The sequence below is a fragment of the Trichosurus vulpecula genome, chromosome 4, assembly GCF_011100635.1.
Source record: "Trichosurus vulpecula isolate mTriVul1 chromosome 4, mTriVul1.pri, whole genome shotgun sequence".
Classification (NCBI taxonomy): Eukaryota; Metazoa; Chordata; class Mammalia; order Diprotodontia; family Phalangeridae; genus Trichosurus; species Trichosurus vulpecula.
The window spans coordinates 192,646,940-192,668,690 of NC_050576.1; the positions used below are offsets into that span (position 1 = coordinate 192,646,940).

At 42.8% G+C, this 21,751-nt stretch overlaps 1 protein-coding gene across 1 annotated transcript; it reads right to left on the reverse strand.

Moving 5' to 3' along the window:
• Positions 1 to 2,510: 2,510 nt before the first annotated feature.
• On the reverse strand, positions 2,511 to 21,409 carry RDM1 (RAD52 motif containing 1). The gene is made up of 7 exons (XM_036758034.1): positions 21,314 to 21,409; positions 19,858 to 20,037; positions 17,071 to 17,193; positions 16,497 to 16,662; positions 15,042 to 15,140; positions 4,477 to 4,556; positions 2,511 to 2,579 (listed from the first exon to the last, which is right to left on the reverse strand). The coding sequence occupies exons 1-7, from the start codon at positions 21,407 to 21,409 to the stop codon at positions 2,511 to 2,513; spliced, it is 813 nt and encodes a 270-aa protein (XP_036613929.1).
• Between the last annotated feature and the right edge of the window lie 342 nt (positions 21,410 to 21,751).

The window sequence follows — 21,751 nt, forward strand, 5'->3', positions numbered from 1 at the left end:
TTATGGTATCAGGAAGAAAGAGATGAAAAAAGTTAAAGGAGAAACAGAAGCCCAGATAAGGCCGCGGAATAGGAGAAATGGGTAAAGAAGAAGAATGGGGATAAAAAGTTTTTTGAATGAAAGGAATGTGATGAAAATGGGACTGAGATGGGGCAGGCGGAAAGAGTTAAAACTACGGTGTGTTGTATTGGGCAGAACAGGCCTCACAGGAAAAAGAAGGTGAGGTTGTGGGCCTTGGGTCCTGGCACTGGCACACTGTGCAGGCGGAGTTCAGGACTGAGGTCAGTACAGGAGAGTGTTCCAGCTTTGCAAGTGCATGGGCCCAAGCAGAGAAAGTTGATTTCCCAGATGCTCTTCTGTGATACTAAAGATGATGGTATTGTAGTATGAGGCAGGTGCCTCTCCACCTTTAAGACTGAAGGTGATGGAAAAGTGTTGTTTGGACGCATAGTTGGAGTTGGGATTGACTTGGCAGACAGAACTGAAACTGGAAGCTGCTTTAGCTTGGGAGGTGGAGGCAAGACTTTGGTCAACTCTGGAGATAGAGAAGAAAGCTTTGTTGGCTTTGGAGGTGGTTCTGGAGGTGGAGATAGAGGAATGGTAAGCTCTGGAGGTGGAGCAGGAATCCAAGTCAGTACCTCAATTGATGTTAGAATCTGATACTGTTTCTGAGGTACAGGAGGTGGGGCTAGAGTCTGGGTAGGCTCTAAAGCCTGAGGAGATTGGTTTTGCGTTTTACCAGAGACAGGGGAGAGAGGCAGAATCTGAGGTACTTGCAGAGGTGGGGTTGGAATTTGAGTATGTTCCATGGCTGGAGCTAGAGTCTGACGTAATACTGGAGTTTGAGCAGGCACCAAGAGCATTGCTATTGTCTGAGGTGTTACTGGAGACAGGGCTGGGGTTGCTGTGTGCACTACAGGTGCAGCTGAAGTCTGAGACAACTTGGGAACTCGAATGGGCATCACATTCACAGGGAGATTCTGAGACAATACTGGAAACAGGGCTGGAGTTGTTGGTGGGTGCTCCTTGGGTATAGTCAGAGGCAGAAATACTTTAGTTTGGATAGGTGCCAAAGATGGAGCAAGAGTCTGAATCAATTCGGAAGTCTGAGCGGGCACCAAAGACTCATCTAGAAACTTAGGTGATGATGTTAAGATCTGGGTGGGCACCAGGGATGAAATAGGAGAGGACGTTAGAGCTTGAGCTGGCACCAAGGAAGCAGCTAGTATTTGAGTTGTTCTTGATGCTTTGGCTCTCTCTAAGGATGCAGCTGGTATTTGAGACAATATAGAAGTTAGGTCTGGCACCAAAGATGCAGCTGATGTTTGAGGTGCTGTTGTTGAGTCTTGGACTGGCACAGAGGATGCGGCTGATGTTTGAGGTGCTGCAGAAGCTGGGGCTGGCACCAAAGATGTAGCTGATGTTCGAGGCGCTAATGGAGCCAGGGCAGGCACCAAGGAGGACACAGCCCAAGTCTGAGATACTATTAAAGGTGAGAGGGGCATTAAGATCCCTGGTAGTAGGGTCTGAGGAAATTCTGAACGCAGGGTGGGTGCTCCAGTGGTCACCACAGGAGGAGGTAGGGTTCGAGACGCTCTCTTAACTAGGTAGATCGGAGTTGGCTCCGGATCTGGAGGTGGAGTAAGCTTGGGAGACGCAAGGTCAGATACATTCGGGAGCACGGACAAGGCACGGGACGTAACCGAGGCCGTAGTGAATACTTCGCCCAGCCCCAGCACCTGAGCTCCAACAGCTTCTGGATCCGGAAGCAAAGCCAGCGCCTGGGACACGACCCCAGGCTGAGTCTGGTGGCCGCTCCGCTCGTGAATCGCGGGAGTCACCCTTTCTGCCCCCGATAATCCTAGTGCAGAGAGAGGAGACAGGGCCGCCAGGGCCAGCAAGTGCAACATAAAGAGACAGAGCTGGGGCAGGGGCAGCCCCGACATGGGGAGGCTCTGTTGTTGCAGCCCACCCAGGCCGAGGGGCCTTTTCCTAGCCAAGGAGCCAACCGACCACCGTTAGAGAGCCTGCCCTGTTGCCCAGCAACGGCTTCGGTCCCTCCCCACAAGCCCCACCCCCAGCGGAATTCCGAGGAAATCCATAATCTTTTATTTAATCAATAAGGGTAGGGTGGAGTGGGAGGGAGGCCACTAAGTGCAGGGTCAAGCCTTGTCCATGGCACTCTCTACATTACGTATTCATTATAGGAGGGGTAGGGGAGTTTCCACACCCCAAATTCCCTACTTCGGTGCAGGTACAGGTCAGCTTTAGTCCTCCCCCCTCTCTCACATCTCTCTTAAAAAAACCAAATAAGCACAGGTTCTGTACTTTTGTCCACCTCTCCCTCCCTCTTCAGCTTTATCCTGCTGCCCTGATCACAGGGTGGGTTGGGATGCAGGTGTCGGGAACACAAACCCATCCATGCCTCGGTGAAACCCCAGGGTGTGTCGGGTGTGTGCTTTGTCCAGCAGGGGCAGGGAAGGGCAAGTTTGCTGCTAGCTGAAGTTTGATCACTCTTCGTCCAGGCTGAAATCAGAGAGACATTCTTCTTCTCCTTGGTAAGAAGAAACATCACTGACCTTAATGAAAAAAAGTGTGACATTAAATTTGTAAATAGATAGAACCATAGATCCAGAGCTGGAGGGGGCCTTAGATGCTGTCTGTCTTGACCCTTTGTTTTATAGGTGAGAAAATTGTGGCCTAGAGCACTTGTCACACAGGTGGAAGGGTCAGAACGTGACTTCTGGTCCAATTCATACACTGACTGGAATGACATTATATTTTTAAAATTGCCATGTTCTCTATATACTCATCATCTTCATGCTTTTGCTCTCCTAGCATTCATTCATTAAATGACAGACTAGAGGATACAGGGGTGGGGAACCTTTGGCCTTGAGGCCACATGTGGCCCTCTAGGTCCTCAAGAATAAATCATTCTGTGAAGTTTGAATTCAAAGCGCTGCACTTGAGGACCTCAAGGCCACAGGTTCCTCACCCCTGCGCTAGAATGTACCAATAATGCAGAGAAATTAAGATGGGCCCTCTAAACATTTCAGTACTAATACAAGCACAGTAAGGCACAGCTTTCTTTTCTATTTTTTATCAATAACATATGTGGGGTTTCCAGGTCACTGTTTTATATAATTAAAATCCTTGAGTTGGAAGGACCTTAACAGTCACATCTTGGATTGGTAGATGAAATCCCTGCTTCAATATCTTTCCAATTTGATTATCCAGTACCTGGCCCAAACATCTATGATGAGAAACTCCTCACTACCTCACTGCTGTCCAGAAATGGCCATTTTAGAAATAACTTATTACAAATTATTCTAAAACCCATATATTTTAGTATCAGGCATGGTATTTATTGTCAATGTTAAGTCTCTCTTTCCTCAGAATTTCAATGCAAATTATCCTTATTAAGCTTCAATCTCTGTTGAAGTCTAAAGTCTTAGGGATTGGCCATATTTATGCTGAATTAAAAACATATTTACTCTACGTGGCAACATTTTTCAAGAATCAAGAAAGTAAAAAATAAAAACAAACAAAAAAACTCAGCCACCCCACCCAGCTTCTCCCCACCAAAACCAAACATTACACCTCTAGGAAATGATAAAATTCAATTCCCAAATAGTTCCCAAAAAGGATACTAGAACAAAGTATGTGTGAATGTGTGTGTGTGTGTGTGTGTGTGTGTGTGTGTGTGTGTGTGTGTGTGTGTGGCTACAACATATCAACATGGAGAGCTGGCCTTGGAATCAGGAAGACTGAGGTTAAAGTCCTGTCTCTGTTACAAGCTGGCTGTGTGACCTAAACCCTTGAGGCATCTGACCTCTCAGTGGCTCAGGCAACTTTCTAACATGATAAATTTTTGAGAAAGGGTCTGACTTGCAATGGTACAGTGAACTTTCTCCCTGGAAACTTGTGAAGCCATGTCTTTTATGTTGCCTCTCTGACAAACCAACCAAGCAGCCCATGACACATATCCAAATGGGGCCAGAAGGACTGTCTCCCTGGTAACTGGATGCCTGTTTAGGATCCCTAGAGGCTTCAGAAGAGTCTATGTGGCATAATTCAGATGACAGTACTACTATTTCCCTCATTTATGCCTCCAACTGTAGGAACACTATGAGATACTCTCATCTTGTACCCTGAACTTCACTTCTGGAGAAACTTCAGGTGTGATCTCCGAGATGGGGAGAACCCCCTCTGACTATGGGTCTCCTGGGAAGCTGTGTGTGGAGGGCTTGGGGATTCAGAGTTAGGGAACCAGCTCTTCTTCACTCTATGGGTCTGGGCTCCAGGACAAGCAACAACATTTCCTAGAATTCTAAAGCAGTTCCAAAGTTAGGATTATAAACCTGGAACTCTTTCCTTCTCGCCCCCGCCCACCCCCTCTCCCCCCACCTCCCCATTTTAATCAAGGAGTTATTTGAAACTCAGCCAGGAAGCACTCAAGCCTGAATTTTCACATACTTGAATCAAGTTTTCGAATTCTCCTGTGGCAGAATCTCCTTCTTCAGTGGGTCTGTATTCCACAGCTACTTTACCACTCTCTGTAATATAGTTAAAAAGGGTTCAAGTCGGGGGTGGAGCCAAGATGGTAGCTGGACAGCAGGGACTTGTGTGAACTCCCCCCCAGGTCCCTCCAAACACCTTTAAAAATGGCTCTGAACAAATTCTAGAACTGTAGAACCCACGAAATAGCAGAGGGAAGCAGGGCTCCAGCCCAGGACAGCCCGGATGGTCACGAGGTAAGGTCTATCCCACGGAGCTGGGAGCAGAGCCCAGTGTGAGCCGCACCTGGACCAACCAGACCAGGAGCAGCGCGGAACAGGCCCTAGTGCCCTGAATCAGTGAGCTGTGGCAGTTACCAGACTTCTTAACCCACAAACATCAAATTCAACAGAGAAGGTTAATGGGAAAAGCTGCTGGGACAGAGTGAAAGGAGTTCGGGGTTCAGCTACCACCCTGGGGGGTACTGGAGGTGGTACAGCTCTGAGGACAGAACTACAGCTGCAGTTGTTTCTGGCCCCAGGCCCACCTGGTGGGAGGAATTAAGTGGCGGATCTGAGAGGAAGTACAGAGCCAGCTTAGATCTGAGTCGGGTCTGGGTTGGCGGTTCTTGGGGGAGGAGTAGCGATAGTGTGGCAGAGCTTGCTGTGTAGAAATAGCTCTGAAAACAACAGCACAGCCCCTCAAGCTTGGGACAAAGTACTCTACACTCCACAAGCAGTCATACCCCTGGGAACATGAACAGGCAGCGAAAACGAACTCAGATTCGGACTCAGACTTTGGAATCTTTCTTTGGTGACAAAGAAGACCAAAACATACAGCCAGAAGAAGTCAACAAAGTCAAAGAGCCTACATCAAAAGCCTCCAAGAAAAACATGAGCTGGTCTCAGGCCATGGAAGAGTTCAAAAAGGATTTGGAAAAGCAAGTTAGAGAAGTAGAGGAAAAATTGGGAAGAGAAATGAGAGTGATACAAGAAAACCATGAAAAACAAGTCAATGACTTGCTAAAGGAGACCCAAAAAAATACTGAACAAAATAACACCTTAAAAAATAGACTAACCCAAATGGCAAAAGAGCTCCAAAAAGCAAATGAGGAGAAGAATGCCTTGAAAGGCAGAATTAGCCAAATGGAAAAGGAGATCCAAAACACCACTGAAGAAAATACTACCTTAAAAATTAGATTGGAGCAAGTGGAAGCTAGTGACTTGATGAGAAATCCAGATATAAAACAGAAACAAAGGAATGAAAAAATGGAAGACAATGTGAAATATCTCATTGGAAAAACCACTGACATGGAAAATAGATCCAGGAGAGAGAATTTAAAAATTATTGGACTACCTGAAAGCCATGATCGAAAAAAGAGCCTAGATATCATCTTTCAAGAAATTATCAAGGAGAACTGCCCTGATATTCTAGAGCCAGAGGGTAAAATAAAAATTGAAAGAATCCACCAATCGCCTCCTGAAAAAGATCCCAAAAAGAAAACCCCTAGGAATATTGTTGCCAAATTCCAGAGCTTCCAGATCAAGGAGAAAATACTGAAAGCAGCCAGAAAGAAACAATTTGAGTATTGTGGAAACACAATCAAGATAACACCAGATCTAGCAGCTTCTACATTAAGGGATCAAAGGGCTTGGAATATGATATTGCGGAGGTCAATGGAGCTAGGATTAAAACCAAGAATCACCTACCCAGCAAAACTGAGTATCATGCTCCAAGGCAAAATATGGTCTTTCAATAAAATAGAGGACTTTCAAGCTTTCTCAGTGAAAAGACCAGAGCTGAATAGAAAATTTGACTTTCAAACACAAGAATCAAGAGAAGCATGAAAAGGTAAGCAAGAAAGAGAAATCATACGGGACTTACTAAAGTGGAACTGTTTTGTTTACATTCCTACATGGAAAGATGATGTGTATAATTCATGAGACCTCAGTATTAGGGTAACTGAAGGGAATATACATATACATATACAGAGACAGAGGGCACATGGTGAGCTGAATATGAAGGGATGATATCTAAAAAAATAAAATCAAATTAAGGGATGAGAGAGAAATATATTGAGAGAGGGAGAAGGGGAGAGATAGAATGGCGCAAATTATCTGGCATAAAAGTGGCAAGAAAAAGCAGTTCTGTAGGAAGGGAAGTGGGGGCAGGTGAGGGGGAATGAGTGAATCTTGCTCTCATTGGATTTGACCTGAGGGGGGAATAACATACACACTCAATTGGGTATCTTACCCCACAGAAAAGAAAAAGAAAGGAGATAAAAAAGGGGAGACAATAGAAGGGAGGGCAGATGGGGGAGGAGGCAATCAAAAACAAACACTTTCAAAAAGGGACAGGGTCAAGGGAGAAAATTTAATAAAGGGGGGCAGGATAGGAAGGAGCAAAATATAGTCGTTTACAACATGAGTATTGTGGAAGCGTTTTACATAATGATACACATGTGGCCTATGTTGAATTGCTTGCCTTCTTAGGGAGGGTGGATGGGGAGGGAAGAGGAGAGAGAATTTGGAACTCAATGTTGTACAAACAGATGTTTAACAAAAAATAGTTTTTGCATGCAACTAGGAAATAAGATATACAGGCAATGGGGCATAGAAATCTGTCTTGCCCTTCAAGAAAGTAAGGAAAAAGGGGATGGGGGGAGTGGGGTGACAGAAGGGAGGGCTGACTGAGGAACGGGGTAACCAGAATATACGCCATCTTGGAGTCGAGGGGAGGGTAGAAATGGGGAGAAAATTTGTAATTCAAACTCTTGTGAAAATAAATGCTGAAAACTAAAAATATTAAATAAAAAGAAAGAAAAAAAGAGAAAAGGACTCACATGTACAAAAAAAAAGGGTTCAAGTCAAAATTATCTAGAATATAGAAATTATTCTTCCTTCCCTGGTCTCCTCAGTGTAACATACAACAATAGGGCTTTTCTTTTAAAAAGCCTTTCAGTCTTATCACCATCATCTAAATTCCTGTGCTAGGGGTTGTACAAAGAACTACCCTGGTGATAGAAGTAGGGGCAGACTACAAAGGAGACAGCTTGGAGCAAACACATTTTTCTTTGAGCTGGTTTTATTGTGCATCAAAAGGAAACATGAAACAACTTCATGAGATGTATGGTCCTCTTGTTTTGCAGTGTTCATGATTGGCCTGAGAAAAAGGGTCATTATGAAGATAACTGCTACTTATGCACCAACACCTAATGTAAAGAATAAGGAGAAAGGGAAATTGTATGAAGAACTTGGTAAGACACTCTTAATTAAATTAACATACACCTCCACACTTGGTAACTTCAATGCAAAGCAGGCAAATGGTAAAAATGGTTAAAAAAAATGGTAAAAAAAAAAAAAAGGAGGGGGTGGGGAATGCTAAAAAATTCATGTTGAAAAACACAGCAGAGGATTAAAAAACCATAAAAAAGCAGGGCTTCCAGACAATATGGACGTCTTACTTCTATATACTAAAATATCGTGCTCAGTTCTTTTCACTACATTTTAAAAAGGACATTGATAAGGTGGAGGGGCAGCATGGTGCAATGGGTAAAATCCTGGATTTAAGGTTAAAGGACCTAAGTTCGAATCTATTGGGCCTCAGTTACCTCATTTATAAAATAAGGAGGATGGACTAGGTGGCCTCTCAGGTCCCTTCTAACTCTAGATCTGTGGTCAATTATTCAAATGAGGGCAATCAGGAGGGTGGAACACCTTGAGCTCATGTCATAGGAGGCCCAATCAAGGCTGTTTTGGCTTAGACAAAAGATAATCCAGGGTAGACATAATAGAGGTATTTATGTATTTGAAAGAACTATCACATGGACTAGATTTTTCTATTTGGCCCTGGAGTTCAGAAATAGGAGGAATTGTTGGAGGTTGAGCTGAGTTTTGAAGTAAACTAGGAATTATAAGAGGTAACAGTGAGGAGGAAATACTTTCCAGACAAGGAGCCTGGAACCCCTCTCTGGGCTCATTCAAAGGCCTGGAGATGGAGGTTTGTGTATAGGGAAAAGTATGAAGGCTGGTCTGGTTGGACTAAAAGAGTGTATGAAAAGAGAGTTATGTATGCTAAGTTGGAAAGTAGGTTGAAATCAGGTAGGGAAGGGGCTTTAAATGCCAAATAGAGGAGTCTGTATTTAATCCTTCAAGTAACAGGGAGCTGTTTATTGGAGTTCAGATCAGAGGAATGAGATGGTCAGGCATATAGTTTAGGAAAATCATTTTGGCATATGGATGCGGGATTGATTGGCATGAGAAGTGACCTGAGATGGGGCAAGCAAATAATCCAGGTAAGAGGTATGAGAGCTTAAGAGGTGACTGAGTAGAAAGAAGGGGATGGATTTGAGAGGTTGGAGAAATAGAATCAGTAAGACTTGGCAACTGCATGGATATGTAAGATGAGTTACAGTGAGGAATATGGGATGATTCCAAGGATGCAAAAGTGGGTGACTGAAAGGTGGTGGCATTGAGACAGAAATGGGGACAATCGTAAGAAGATAGGTTTGGGTGAGAGACAAAAGTTCTATTTGAGTCATGTTTCATTTGCGATGCCTATGGGACATTCATTTTGAAATGTTCGAAAGGCAGTTGGTGATGCAGGACTGTAACTCAGGAGAGACTAAGGCTGGACATGTGTGCATGGGGATAACTGAATCTGTGGAAGTTAGTAAGGTCACCAAGGATGTAAAGAGAAGAGGGCCCATGACAGTCTTAGGGTATAATCATAGTTAGGAGGTGTGTTGTGGCTGATGATTCATCAAAAAAGCCTGAAGACTGGATCAGACCAGTAGGCAGACAATCAAGAGAAAACAGTGTCATAAAAACTCCAAGAAAACAACTAGGAGGAGAAAGTATGAAATGATGCCAAGAGGTCAGAAGGATGAGGACTGAGAAAAGGCCAGCAGATTTAGTTGTTGAGAGATCCTTGGTAATTTTGGAAAGGGCAACTTCAGTTGAGTGATAAGGTCAGAAGTCAGAACGCAATGGTATGATAAGTGACTGGCAATATCAGAAAGCTTGAGAGGATGAGTTCTCTCTTTTTTTTTCTTAAGGATGAGAGAGATCATGGGATAGTTTGTGGGCTGCAGAGAAGGAACCAGTAGACAAATAGAGGTTGAAGATTAGAGTGAGAAGGGATCATTATGGGGGCAATCTGCTAATGGCAACTGAAAGGAGATCAAGGGTACATAGAGAAGGACTGGTCTTGGTGAGGAAAAGGGATTCTTTTTTCAGAAGCTAGAGGAAAGGAGTTAATGTGGGATGATACTAAGGGCTTTTGAAGTGCAAAGGAAAGAAAAGGGAGTTCACAGTGAATGGCTTTTATTTTCTGAGTAAATTATGGGTTTTTTCTGAGAGGATGGAGGACAAGTGTGGGAGGATTAAAGAGAGAAAGAAGTCTGGAATAGGTACTGTGGGGAATATGATAGATAATCAGGAAGAGTAAAAGTATGGATAGATTTAGGAGGACTGAAGGATAGGGAGAGATGTAATGATAAACTGTTATGGCTGAATGACATTAGACTTCTTGATCATGGAAGTGGGAGTAAAGGTCATCAAAGGTGTGATCCTTCCTGTGTATGGATGAGGTGAAGTGAAGGAGTTGGTCATGGGATTGAGGAACTGGAAGACCAGGAGATGTGAGGAAATATTGACATGTATATATTGAAGTCCCTGGGTATAACGGCAGAAGTTGGAGTGGGGAGGAAGACTGTGAAAAAGGGGATAGAGTGGCCTGGGAGCCAGGCAATAACTGCCACCAGGATCTGGATGAGATAATATATTTAGAGTGAACCTCAAAGAAGCAGGGGTTGTTGAGAGATGGCAGGAGGGAGGAAGCATCTGGGAGTGGGAATAGTTATATTCCAACACTCCCTCTAGGACTCAATGCACTGGACCAGGACTGAAAAAGGTGGTTAGGGATGCACTGTCTTCTGCCAAGAGCCAGGACTACATTGAGCACCAAAGGAAGGAAAGTAAACAAGAGAAAAAGGTATAAAATGAAGGGAAGGGTTGTGGTTTTTTTAAGCTGATAGAATATGAAGAGAGAGAGAGAGAGAGAGAGAGAGAGAGAGAGCACGCGAGAGCGCAAGTGCTGAGCATTAGAGTCAGGAAGATCTTGGTTCAAGTCTCACCATATTATCTGTGTGTCTATGGGCAAGTTATTTAACCTCCTGGTATCCCAGGCAAACATCTAAGACTATAAGTTATATCCATATCAGTGGAGAGACTTCTCTAGTTCTAAAACTAGAAGTTTTCTATTCTGATGAAATTAAAAAATACACAGTAATCATAACTGTGAATGTGAATGGGATGAACTCTCCCATAAAACGGAAATGGATTGCAGAGTGGATCAAAAACAGAATCCTACAATATGTTGTTTACAAGAAACACACTTGAAGCAGAGAGACACAGAGTAAAGGTAAGGTGCTAGAGCTGAATCTACTATGCTTTAGCTAAAGTAAAAAAAAAGCAGGGGTAGGAATCATGATCTCAGACAAAGCAAAAATAGACCTAATTAAAAGAAATAAGCAAGGAAATTGTATCTTGCTAAAAGGTAACACAGACAATGAAACAAATGAAAAGGGTGAATTCACCACCAATGAAGAGGAAATCAAAGTAATTATTCGGAGCTATTTTGCCCAATTACATGCCAATAAATCTGATAATCTAAGTGAAATGGATGAATATTTACAAAAACATAAATTGCCCAGATTAACAGAAGAGGAAATAGGATACTTAAATAACCTTATCTTAGAAAAAGAAATTTAACAGGCCATCAGTGAGTCCCCTAAAAAAAGTCCTCAGGACCAGATGGATTCACGAGTGAATTCTAACAAATATGTAAAGAAAAATTAATTCCAATACTAAAGAAAGGGCTATTTGGAAACTATTTAGAAAATTAGGCAAAGGAGTCCAACCAAATTCCTTTTATAACACCATAGGGTGCTGATACCTAAACCATGAAGAGTGAAAACAGACAAAGAAAACTATGAGCCTATTTCCCTAATGAATATCAATGCAAAAACTTTAAATAAGATACAAGCATGATTACAGCAGTATATCACATATTTTAAAAAGAAATACAACCACTGAAGCAATTTGAGCAAGAAATGAACCTATGTGCTTATGATAACAGAGTAGAATAAAACAAGATAAGACATTCTCTTAAAAAAAAAGTAAGAAAAATAGTAATGCCTATCTCCTAGAGTTGCTGTGAGAATCAAATGAAATAATAATTGTAAAGCACTTAGTATAGTGCCTGGCACATAGTCAGTACTACATAAATGTTAGCTATTATCATTATCATCATTATTATTATTATCACAATATGGAAGCATTTCAAAGAATTTGTAATTTCATCTATATTGCAGAACCTATCCATGCCAGGTCAGGGCAAATTTGTAGCAAGAAGTGTTTTATATTTAGAATTTATAAGGCAAATGGCATTGTATTGAGAAGGAAGAAAAAATGATGGTCAGCCCTCTTTAGTTACCATAGGAACCATGTAAAGCCCTTAATCCACTAGTCTGTGCCATTCCCAAGCTCACTACACTTAGCTGGATACCGACTACCTATAGGAAAACATACAACCTCCACAGTTGTTATGGTAATTAGGGTGGGACTTTTTTTGTTTTCTCTTTTAGAATGCTGAGGTAATCAAGTACCTTTGATGAGTCTTGCCTTTCAAATGTAATGGTAAGCAAAGTGAACTATTTATTGTCTTTGTTCTGAAAGTGCTTCTCAGCACTAAGAAATCTTTGATTGAATCAGGAGTCTTTGATGTCCTGCTTACATCAAGGGAAGGCCTAGTTCACAGGAGTTTGAGCCATGTGGTTGTGATGCCCCTTGACCTTGAGATGTGTATATAAGATTTGAGGTTGGCGTTTTGCCTTTGGGGGCACACTCATTTTAAGAGTGTTGGAGATGAGACTCTGGGTAAGCCGTTGAAGCAGCACCCCCAGCTTTGAAAACCCAGATGTTGATGCTTCTCTCTCTGGTAACTATGTATGTAATGTCTTGGCCAGACAGCTAGAAGCCCTGTCTGTTGATTTGTTTATTTGCTCTGTTTACATAATTTCTGCTTGTAATTTCTGTTTGTGTTTTCTCTGAAGTTCAGGGTGCTGATTTTTCCCCTGAACTAAGTGAATGATATATGTATGTTTGATTAAAGTGAGATTGTTAACCCCTTAAAGTTGCTTTACTTAGAAAAGAGGATCAAAAAAACCTGTGCTAGCAGCCTTCCTGTGTGCTGGTATTGTTGGTCTTGTTATTGGCCTTTACACAGCCACAGTGGCAGCAAGTAGCATTGTTGTTACAACAGCAAAAGCTCTTTACAATCTGGCATTCACCAATGTTTTCCAGTTTAAAACTCCATTCTATGGACTGGAGTGTAGATTCTAGCTCAAAGAGCTTCCTCATTTTCCCCCAAATTCCTTATTTTCCACTACTGTGTCTATGCATTTCCTCAAGCTTACATTGCTTTCCCTCTTTACTTCCATTTCCCCAGTCACTAGCATCCTTCAAATTTCAAGTCAAGTGCCATCGCCCATGGAACACCTTTCCAGATCCTTTTTGTTATTAATGTTTTCTTCCTCTTCTTCATATTGTCATATAAACAGGTATGTGTTTATAGGTTGTATCCCCCCAGGAGTGGAAAATCTAAGTTCCTTGAGATAGGGACTGTTTTCCATTGTGTCTTTACATGCCAGTACCTAACACAGTGCCTTGTGCTGAGAAAGTTCAGGCAGAAAGGAGAACATGCTCCCCAACTCTGGGAGTGCCCCAGGTTCCTGGGATGGGTGCCCTTCTCTCTGGATGCTCTCAGTGATCCAGTTCTTAAGAGTTCAATGATTCCTATGAAAATGATTCCCAGATCCCAGCCTCTCTCCTGAGCTCCAGGCCCACATGGCCAACCATCTATTGAACACTTTGTACTGTGCTCCACAGGCATTTCAAATCTAACATGTTAAAAATAGAATTCATCATTCTTCCCAAACCAATTCTACTTCTGAATTTCCGTATTCCTTTTTTTCCCCAATTGAATTCAGACAAATCACCTGTCACTTGGACAAGTACAACAGCTTCCTAATTGGTCTCCCTACCTCAAAGTTTTCCCCTCTCCAATCTATTTTCTACAAAGCAGCAAAAGTGATCTCTGTTTTACAGCCTGGCTCCAATCTACCTTTCTAGCACAGTATATATGATTCTTCCTCATGCTCTCTTTGGTCTAGCCAATCTGGCCTTCTTGCTCTTCCTTACTCATAGTGTCCCATTTTCTATCTCTGTGCTTTGCTGAAATTGTCTTCCATGCCTGGAATGCATTCCCTTCTTTGCTTCTTTAAATCCTGAATTTCCCTCAAAGATTAGCTCAAATGATGTCTCCTATATAAGGTCATTCCTTGTCCCCATTGCTGTTGCTGTCCCCTCAAAACTACCTCACATTTATTTTCATATAGACTTCTTTGTGAGTCTTCCTGATACAATATGAACTCTTTGTGGGCAGACATTATCATTTTAGTCTACGTATCTCCAGTTCCTAATACAGCCTCTGGAACACAATAGACTCTGAATAAATATTTGTTGATGGAATTTCAGTTTCTTCATCTGGAAGGTGGCAGCTAGGTGGCACAATGGATAGAGCACTGGGCCTGAGATCAGAAAGACCTGAGTGCATATCTGATCTCACACACTTACCATCTGTGTGACCCTGGGCAAGTCACTTAACCCTGTTTGCCTCATCTGTAAAATGAGCTGGAGAACGAAATGGCAAACCACTCTAGTATTTTTGCCAAGAAAACCCCAAATGGGATCACAGAGAGTTGGACATGACTGAAACGAATAAACAATAATAAACTTAGAGGTCTTCTAGACCAGTGGGATTAAACTCAAACAGAGATGAAGGCCACTAATGTTTTTCTTTCTTTTGTCTGTGTTCTCTTTCACAGCATGACTAATAAGGAAATATGTTTTGCATGATTGCACATATATACGGTATATGAAATTGCTCATTGTCTCAGGGAGGGGGACGAGAAAAGGGAGGGAAGAGGATTTGGAACTCAAAATTTTAAAAAACAAATGTTAAAAATTGTTTTTACATATAATTGCGAAAAAATATTATTCACAGATTAAAAAAATAAAAGAAATGCAGGCCGGTAAATCATACATAAGGATCCTTACATATTGACTCAGAAAACCACATATTAACATTACCTATATTCTATTGTATTTTCATTGGTTTTGCTAAGAATTTCCCAATTTCATTTTAATCTGGTTTGGGAACACCAGGGAGTGTTGCAGGCCATGTGTCTGATATCTCTAACATAGACTAACCCTTTCATTTAACACATGAAAAACTGAGACACAGAAAGGTTGAGTGACTTATCCTAGGGTCAGAGAGGTAGGTGAGTAAGTGGCTGAGCCAGGATTTGAACCCAGATTCTGACTCCAAATCCTATGCCTTTCCACTATACCATACTTCTTCCCTCTAGTCCTTTGGCCCACCCATTTAAATGATGTACTTAAAGGCTGATAAAGTCTTACCTAAAACCACCATCAGCAATTTTTGAAATGCATCTGATAAAGCTTTCTGAATGGCCAACTTCTGAGTTTTCTTCTTTTTCATAAGAAACTCTAATGGACCTAAAGACATATAAAAATCTTATTAAGTTACAAATGTCTAAGTGAATGACAGTAAAATATTTATGCTCAAACTAAGAATTAGATACTACCAAAATAAAACTATCTTCTAGTATATTTAGTCTTGAAGACTAAATTTAAAAATTAAGGACAGTACAAGAGTGTGACTCATTTGTTTCCCACTGTGCACATATTTCTGGGGAACCAGAAATATACTTTTATTCTCCACATATCATAAGGATGTTGCTAGGGTTACTGAAAAGGAGATAGAAAATGGGACCAAGTTGCCCCTAAACCTTTCAAGCTATGGCATTAAAATTCCAACCTAGAAGACTCCAAAGCCATCATGTCAAGGGCTGGAACTGTGGATCAGGAAAGAGTCGTTGGTAGAATGCTGATGGCCAAGGCTAGCTCTCGTTTCTTGGGTATGACCCTCAGCTCCACAATACATCATGGCCTTAATTTAGAGCCCTAAATTTCAGAGCAGTGAAGACAACTTTGTGCTATGGTATAATTCAGGCACTAAATAAAGCAGTCTCCTACAACTATACTTATTTCACTGTGTTTCCTTTCAATTTCTGCCTGAAGTTAGCAAAATTAAAGAAAAAAAAGTCTGTCTAGATTTTTACAAATATAATTATTTTTACTGAGTCAATAAAGACTGCTATAAATCAACATACAAAATTCATAAATTTAAAGTTGGAAGGCAACTTAGAGGCCATTGAGTCTACCAGGCACCAAGTGGCTAAAAGACTTGATCAAAGTCACACAGTTAATAAGTGACAAGCAGAATCTGGACACAGGTCCTCTGATTCCCAAACCAGTCCTCTTTCCACTGTATGCTTTTAAAATGCCCATCAGAAGCCTCAAGGCAAATATTACTTTCCTCATTAGGGCCTTAGTTAGGGCCAGCTCATTTGGGATTTTTTTTTAAGGGATAGGAGAGAAAGATGAGAGCAGGAGAAAGCTCTGTTTGCTTATCCCAAGGGCTGGCAATAACCAGTAATACTCCAGAGGTCCTTTGCTAGAAGAAGTCACAACACCATACCCAGGACAAGATAGTTCACAGAATCATAATATATCATAATTAGGAAGGACCCTAAAGGTAATCTAGTCCAACCTATACATGAACAAAAATTCCCTCAACAACATTCCCAGTAAGTGATCACTGGCCTCCTCTTGAAAATCTCCAGGGAGGGGGAACCTACTATCTCCTGAGGCAGCTTGGTAGTAAATTTTTCATTTTATCGAGACTGTCTACATCTCTAAAATGTCCCCCTGTTGAACTCAAGTTTCTGTTTCTGTGGCCAAGCAAATCTCAACCTTCTTCCAATGATGGCATGAAGTTTGGAAACAGACTTTCTTGTGGCTCCAAGTATTCTTCTGAAATGCCAGCACCACGACTTTGACACCCATAGGCTGGCAACACCACTTCTAAAGCACAGAAGTACTTCAGACTTTGTCTTGCAGATGACTTGGCTGGGCTTGTGTTTTCCATTACTTTGAAGTCAGAAAGTTTCTGCAACTATAGAATTTTCGAATTCTGAGATACAGGATCTTAATGCAGATTTTAAAGTAGTTGTTGGGGATCACAGATTTTTTTTGTCTTAAGTCCAACAATTTCAGCTAAGACTCATGGCATAATACATCTCAATTCAAATTATAATTTTCAAAGGAAATATGGCAAGGACAACCACCTCAACTTACAGAGCAAATGAGATAAAAAGCAACAAAAAAGAGGTAATCTCCAAAGATTTTCTCTGAACAGTCTATAATCTTTTGACGAAAGATTCAGACATATGATCTGATACATGTTTTCCTCTTTCAAATGGCCAGGCAGCCTGATCTCTAATCCCATTCTAGTTCAGTATGTGGCCTAACTGGGAACTGAAGGGACACCTTGGCCTGTCAAGTAAAAATCTATGGAGTTTACCATGATGATTCGTTTTGACCATCCATTGAAACCTAAGTAGTAATTGGCCAGTTCTTGGCATCTGAAGCTGCTGAGCGGATAGACAGGATACTGATGCATCTTGCGTCTAGTGCAAAGACGAACCTGATGAAACAAGAAAGTGGATCATAAACATGATTATTTAACAGAGATGTGACAGCAACTGCCTCCCTGGAGATGCACTATGCTAGAATGCTTGCTCTGTATAATGGGTACTAGGCTTTACAGTTAATAGGAACTATTTCCAACTTCTTATCTAGAAGCCATACAGAATTAAGGCGAATATGTGCTCTGGGGGGCCTAAGTCATTTATACAGGGGCTGCTTTCCTGAAAACAATCCTGAGTTGAGCAATGTATCATTACCTCCAGTGGGGGGATTCAAATGAATTAACAACCAGTTCTCCACCGAACAGAGCTGAGGGGCTGCCCCCTCCGCTAATGTGGCAGGCGCAGGCCCCGCCCCCACTTACAACTGGTTTGCTGAACTTAACCTAAAATTAGGTACCGGTTCTACCAAACTGATGCGAACCAGCTGAATCCCACCATTGGTTACCTCCACTTCACAGATTAAGAAACTGCATTTTTTCTTGAGTGGAGATTATTCAGAGAAAAAAGGAGTATAAGCCTATAACATGGCCAATTATTTTTTTTCATGAAAACACAATTTTTAAAACAATTAAAATAAGATCATGGAATTCAAAATCGGAAGAGACGACCTAGTTCAATCCTCTCATTTCATAGGATGAGGAAAAAAACCTGATATTCAAAGGAGTAAAGCACCTTGCCTATGATCTCAGGAACAGAATGCTAAAGAAACGCACACGATGAAGCACAGCAAAGCAAGGCTTGGTAAACTTTCAGGAGGGGTGCTAAGGTGTCGAATGAACTCTGTTCTTCTGAAGGATGTCCAAAGAATCTACCATACATTGTGTCAATAGAAATTCATAAGGGCTAACAAGTCTCTCTATTAAGAGGCAAATAGTTCTTTAAAAGGATTGATTAGATAGCTCCCTCATTTCTTGATGCGAATTTTGGGGAAGATGATTTAATTATTAAGATAGACTAAATAAGTGCTGGTCCTTGACTTCAAGAAATGTCAGGTGACATCCTCAGCTGGTGATGGGTAGTGGTGGTGGAAAGAACAAAAGGCTGGAGACGGTGAACAAAGAGTCACTTGTCAGTGAAGTCCTCAGAATAATTTTCTGTAGCCATGCCTCATTTCATTTCCTATTTTTTCTAGTAATTTAAAAATTATTAAATGCTCAGCCCAAGTGCCATTGATTGGATAGTAAAAGAAGTAGAGGATGGCCTCTAGGACATTAAGTACAAGCTCTGTAGAAGAATTATGGAAAGAAACACAAGACTCAACAGGACAAGAAAGCAAGGATGAGGAGCCATCTGCATAGCTGGAGGGTGTACTCACACCCATGAAATCATAGCTCCTTGGAAAACTCCCTTTAAATATAGACTAGTATTTTAAATATGGCTTAGTTTGAAAGATAGTTTAGTTCAAATGTATGCCAATGACTTCCAGAATGAGGAAATATTTGAAGACAATGGTTCTTGGCCAGATGGCATAGAGAAACCTTTCAAATATTTACATTCACAGTTGCCTACTGGTGAATGTCTGGCTTTAATCTAACAAAAAACTGCGAGGTTATGTTTTGTGCGTTTTAATGATAGAGGCTTAACAAGCTAAGTTAAGGCACTGTTGCCTAGTGGCTACAGAGCTGGCCGTAGAGCCAGGACAACATGATTCTATTCTGACTATACTGTTGGCTATATGAATTTAGCAAAGTCACTTAACCTGAGTGGCCCCAGGCACCTCTCTAAGACTATAAATTGCAGAATAGTTTCCAATCTCAACTCATAAGGGAGTTTCTGGATTAAAAAGAAAACTCCTAATCTGCCAACCAATAAATTGCTATTTTTTAAAGGTTAAAAAAATTAGAGAAAGAAAGATAGATTATGGAAAAGGTTGCAAAAAAATGGCTTAATAGAACACTGGATTTGGAATCAAAGGACCTGGGTTCAAATCCCAGCTCTGCCACCTGTGTGAAAAAGTCATTGATTTCTCTGGGCCTGTTTCCTCATCTGAAAAATGAGGGCATTGAACTAGATGCTCTTTTGGGGTCTTTTTAGCCTGAAACTTGTGACATGATATAAAAGGTTCTTGGAGAGAGGACTACATGGTAGACAAAGTGGAAAATCTAAGCATTTTTGTTACAGGTGGGAAAGAGGCAGAGTGAGTAAAGGAAACTAGAAACCATAAAGACAAGACCTAGTAGTAGAGATGAGCAAAAAGTCTTATCTGAAACCAAATTAATGAGTATAAGGAATATGTTTTCAAAAAGATGCATTATGGTTGATTTTCAGCCATCTCAAGTTAGGATTCGTGTTTTCAGGGCTTGGCAGTTTAATAGAAAATAAGGCATTCCTAATATTGTAACTTATCTATAGGAGATGGCTATATTCTATTGTGCTCACCTAGTAGTAAAATACAAGCAGATGGTTGTTTTGGGGGCTCTCATATTTGTTTTCTATATAATAGGTAGGATAAACTTTTGGATCAGTGTTGATACAGTAGAGAGATCTCTGGGGTCTCCTATCTACTGCTTACAAGCTCTGTGGCCTTAGCCAGGCTTTAAGCCCTAAGCCTCGGTTTCCTCATCTGTAAAAATAAAGATGAAGTTAACCAGGATTCCTATCTTGTGCTTTGGACCGTTTGGCCGTGAACTTGTTATGATGGTGGAGGGGGGCATACTCACCTTCACAGGAGATTCCTGAAACAGCTGTTTCTGATCACACGCCTTTTGGGCTGTGCGGGCATCTCTTGCGGAGTAGAACTTGATAATGGCATAGAAGCCAGGAGCCACCTCGGGAGCATTGGGAAAGACACGGACCGAATAGAGAAGACCGAACCGAGAGAACACTGTGAACAGAGAGCGCTGCGGGAGGGACCCGCGGGAAAGCCATGAAATCTCTAGCCCGGAAAACCCTCCAGTTTGCTCCTTCTAAAACCATCCATCACTCATGCAACCGATACCCACCCGCTCTTCCCCCCATCTGCATTCAGTCTTCAGACTCTGAAAACCCCCGACCTTCCCTACTCTCAAAGCCCGGAATATATTCCCTACAGTCTTTAGCTTCCTTCAAGGCTTGGCTCAGGTTCCCACCTTCTGCGGGAAGCCCCCCTCCCCCGATTCCCCGTCGTGATTATTACCTCCCCCCCCCCCCTTAGCTGAGTTATGTGTTCTGGCATATTCTCCTGCAAAGGGAGGTCAGAGCGCCTGGGGTCAGGGGCTGCTTTTTGTCTCTGTACATAGAACCAGAAGGGCCCCCAAAGGAATATAGTCCAACTCCCTTCCCCCTCATTTTACAAATGAGGAAACTGAGGCCGAGGGTGTTGGGATGATTTTGCGCAGCTAGGTGGTGCAATGGGCAGTGTGCTGGGTCTGGAGTCAGGAAGACCTGAGCTGTCACATAACGTATTTGCCTCAGTTTCCCCAACTGTAAAATGGAGTTAATAACAGCACCTGCTTCCCGGGATCTTTGTGATGATCAAATGAAGCGACTGGAAAGCACTTGGCACAGCGTCTGGCACACAGGGAGGGCTACATCAATGCTTATTCCTTTCCCCTCCCCCACTTCCAAGGTCGCAGGGGCAGTAAGGAAGGGGGCAGGATCCCAGCCCGGGGCTTCTGACTCCCAAGCCAGTGCCCTTCCCCCCAGGCGCTTGACAAGTGCTTGCTTCTGTATTCCCGGCCTTTGCACTGTGCCTGGCACACAGTAGGTGTTAATAAATGTTTGCTGACCCACCGGCGGCATTGAGTTTAACAGAGGGGAACAATTTAAAAAAGAAATGTCCCTTTGTGTCTTTGGGTAGGGAGGGCAGTGAGGCGCAGTGGAGAGAGCCCAAGGGCTGGGTTCGAGTCCTGCCTCTGCGGTACGTGGCCAAAACTCCTTCCCCCTCTGAGCCTCAGTTTCCGCAGCTGTAAAATGAGACTGGTCTCCATCGTCCCTTCCAGCTCCGACACTCTACGTTCAGAAGCAGAGGCGGCAGTGGCGGGAAAAGAGGCGAGGGACCGGGGAGAGCTGGAGAAACTGAGGCAGGGGACGAAGGGGCCCGGACGTAAGAGCCAATCAGGATCCTGGCGGCCGTCGGTCAGCTATCTGCTTTCACTCCTCCCTCCCTCTCTCCCCGCGTCCCCAAGCCTGGCTCACATGCAGGGCCTCGGCCCCAGGCCCGGGGCTCAGCTCCCACACAAACAGAGTCTTGTCAGACCCGGCAGGAACCGTGAAGCTCACCACTTCAGCCATTCCCGCCGGCAGATTGCGCCTGCGTAACCCGAGCTAGGGTGGGGAGGGGGTGGGGTTGCGCTCCCCAGACTGCGCCTGCGCACCTCAGCCACCCGCCAAGTCTGACCGAGAGGAAGGCGCGAGTATTCCCGAGCTGTATTTGTTCTAGCGCCTCCTCTGGTCCTCGGCTGAAGTCCGCCGGTGCCGTCCCAGCGCGCCCACGTGACCTCCCCGCGCCCCGAGCGAGCCCCAGCTACCTTCTACAGGAAGACTTTCTTGCCCCATCGCTTACCATGAGTGCTTGTCCTCTGAGATTATCTTCATTTTATGTGTTGTATGTCTTGTTCGATTGACCCCATCGAG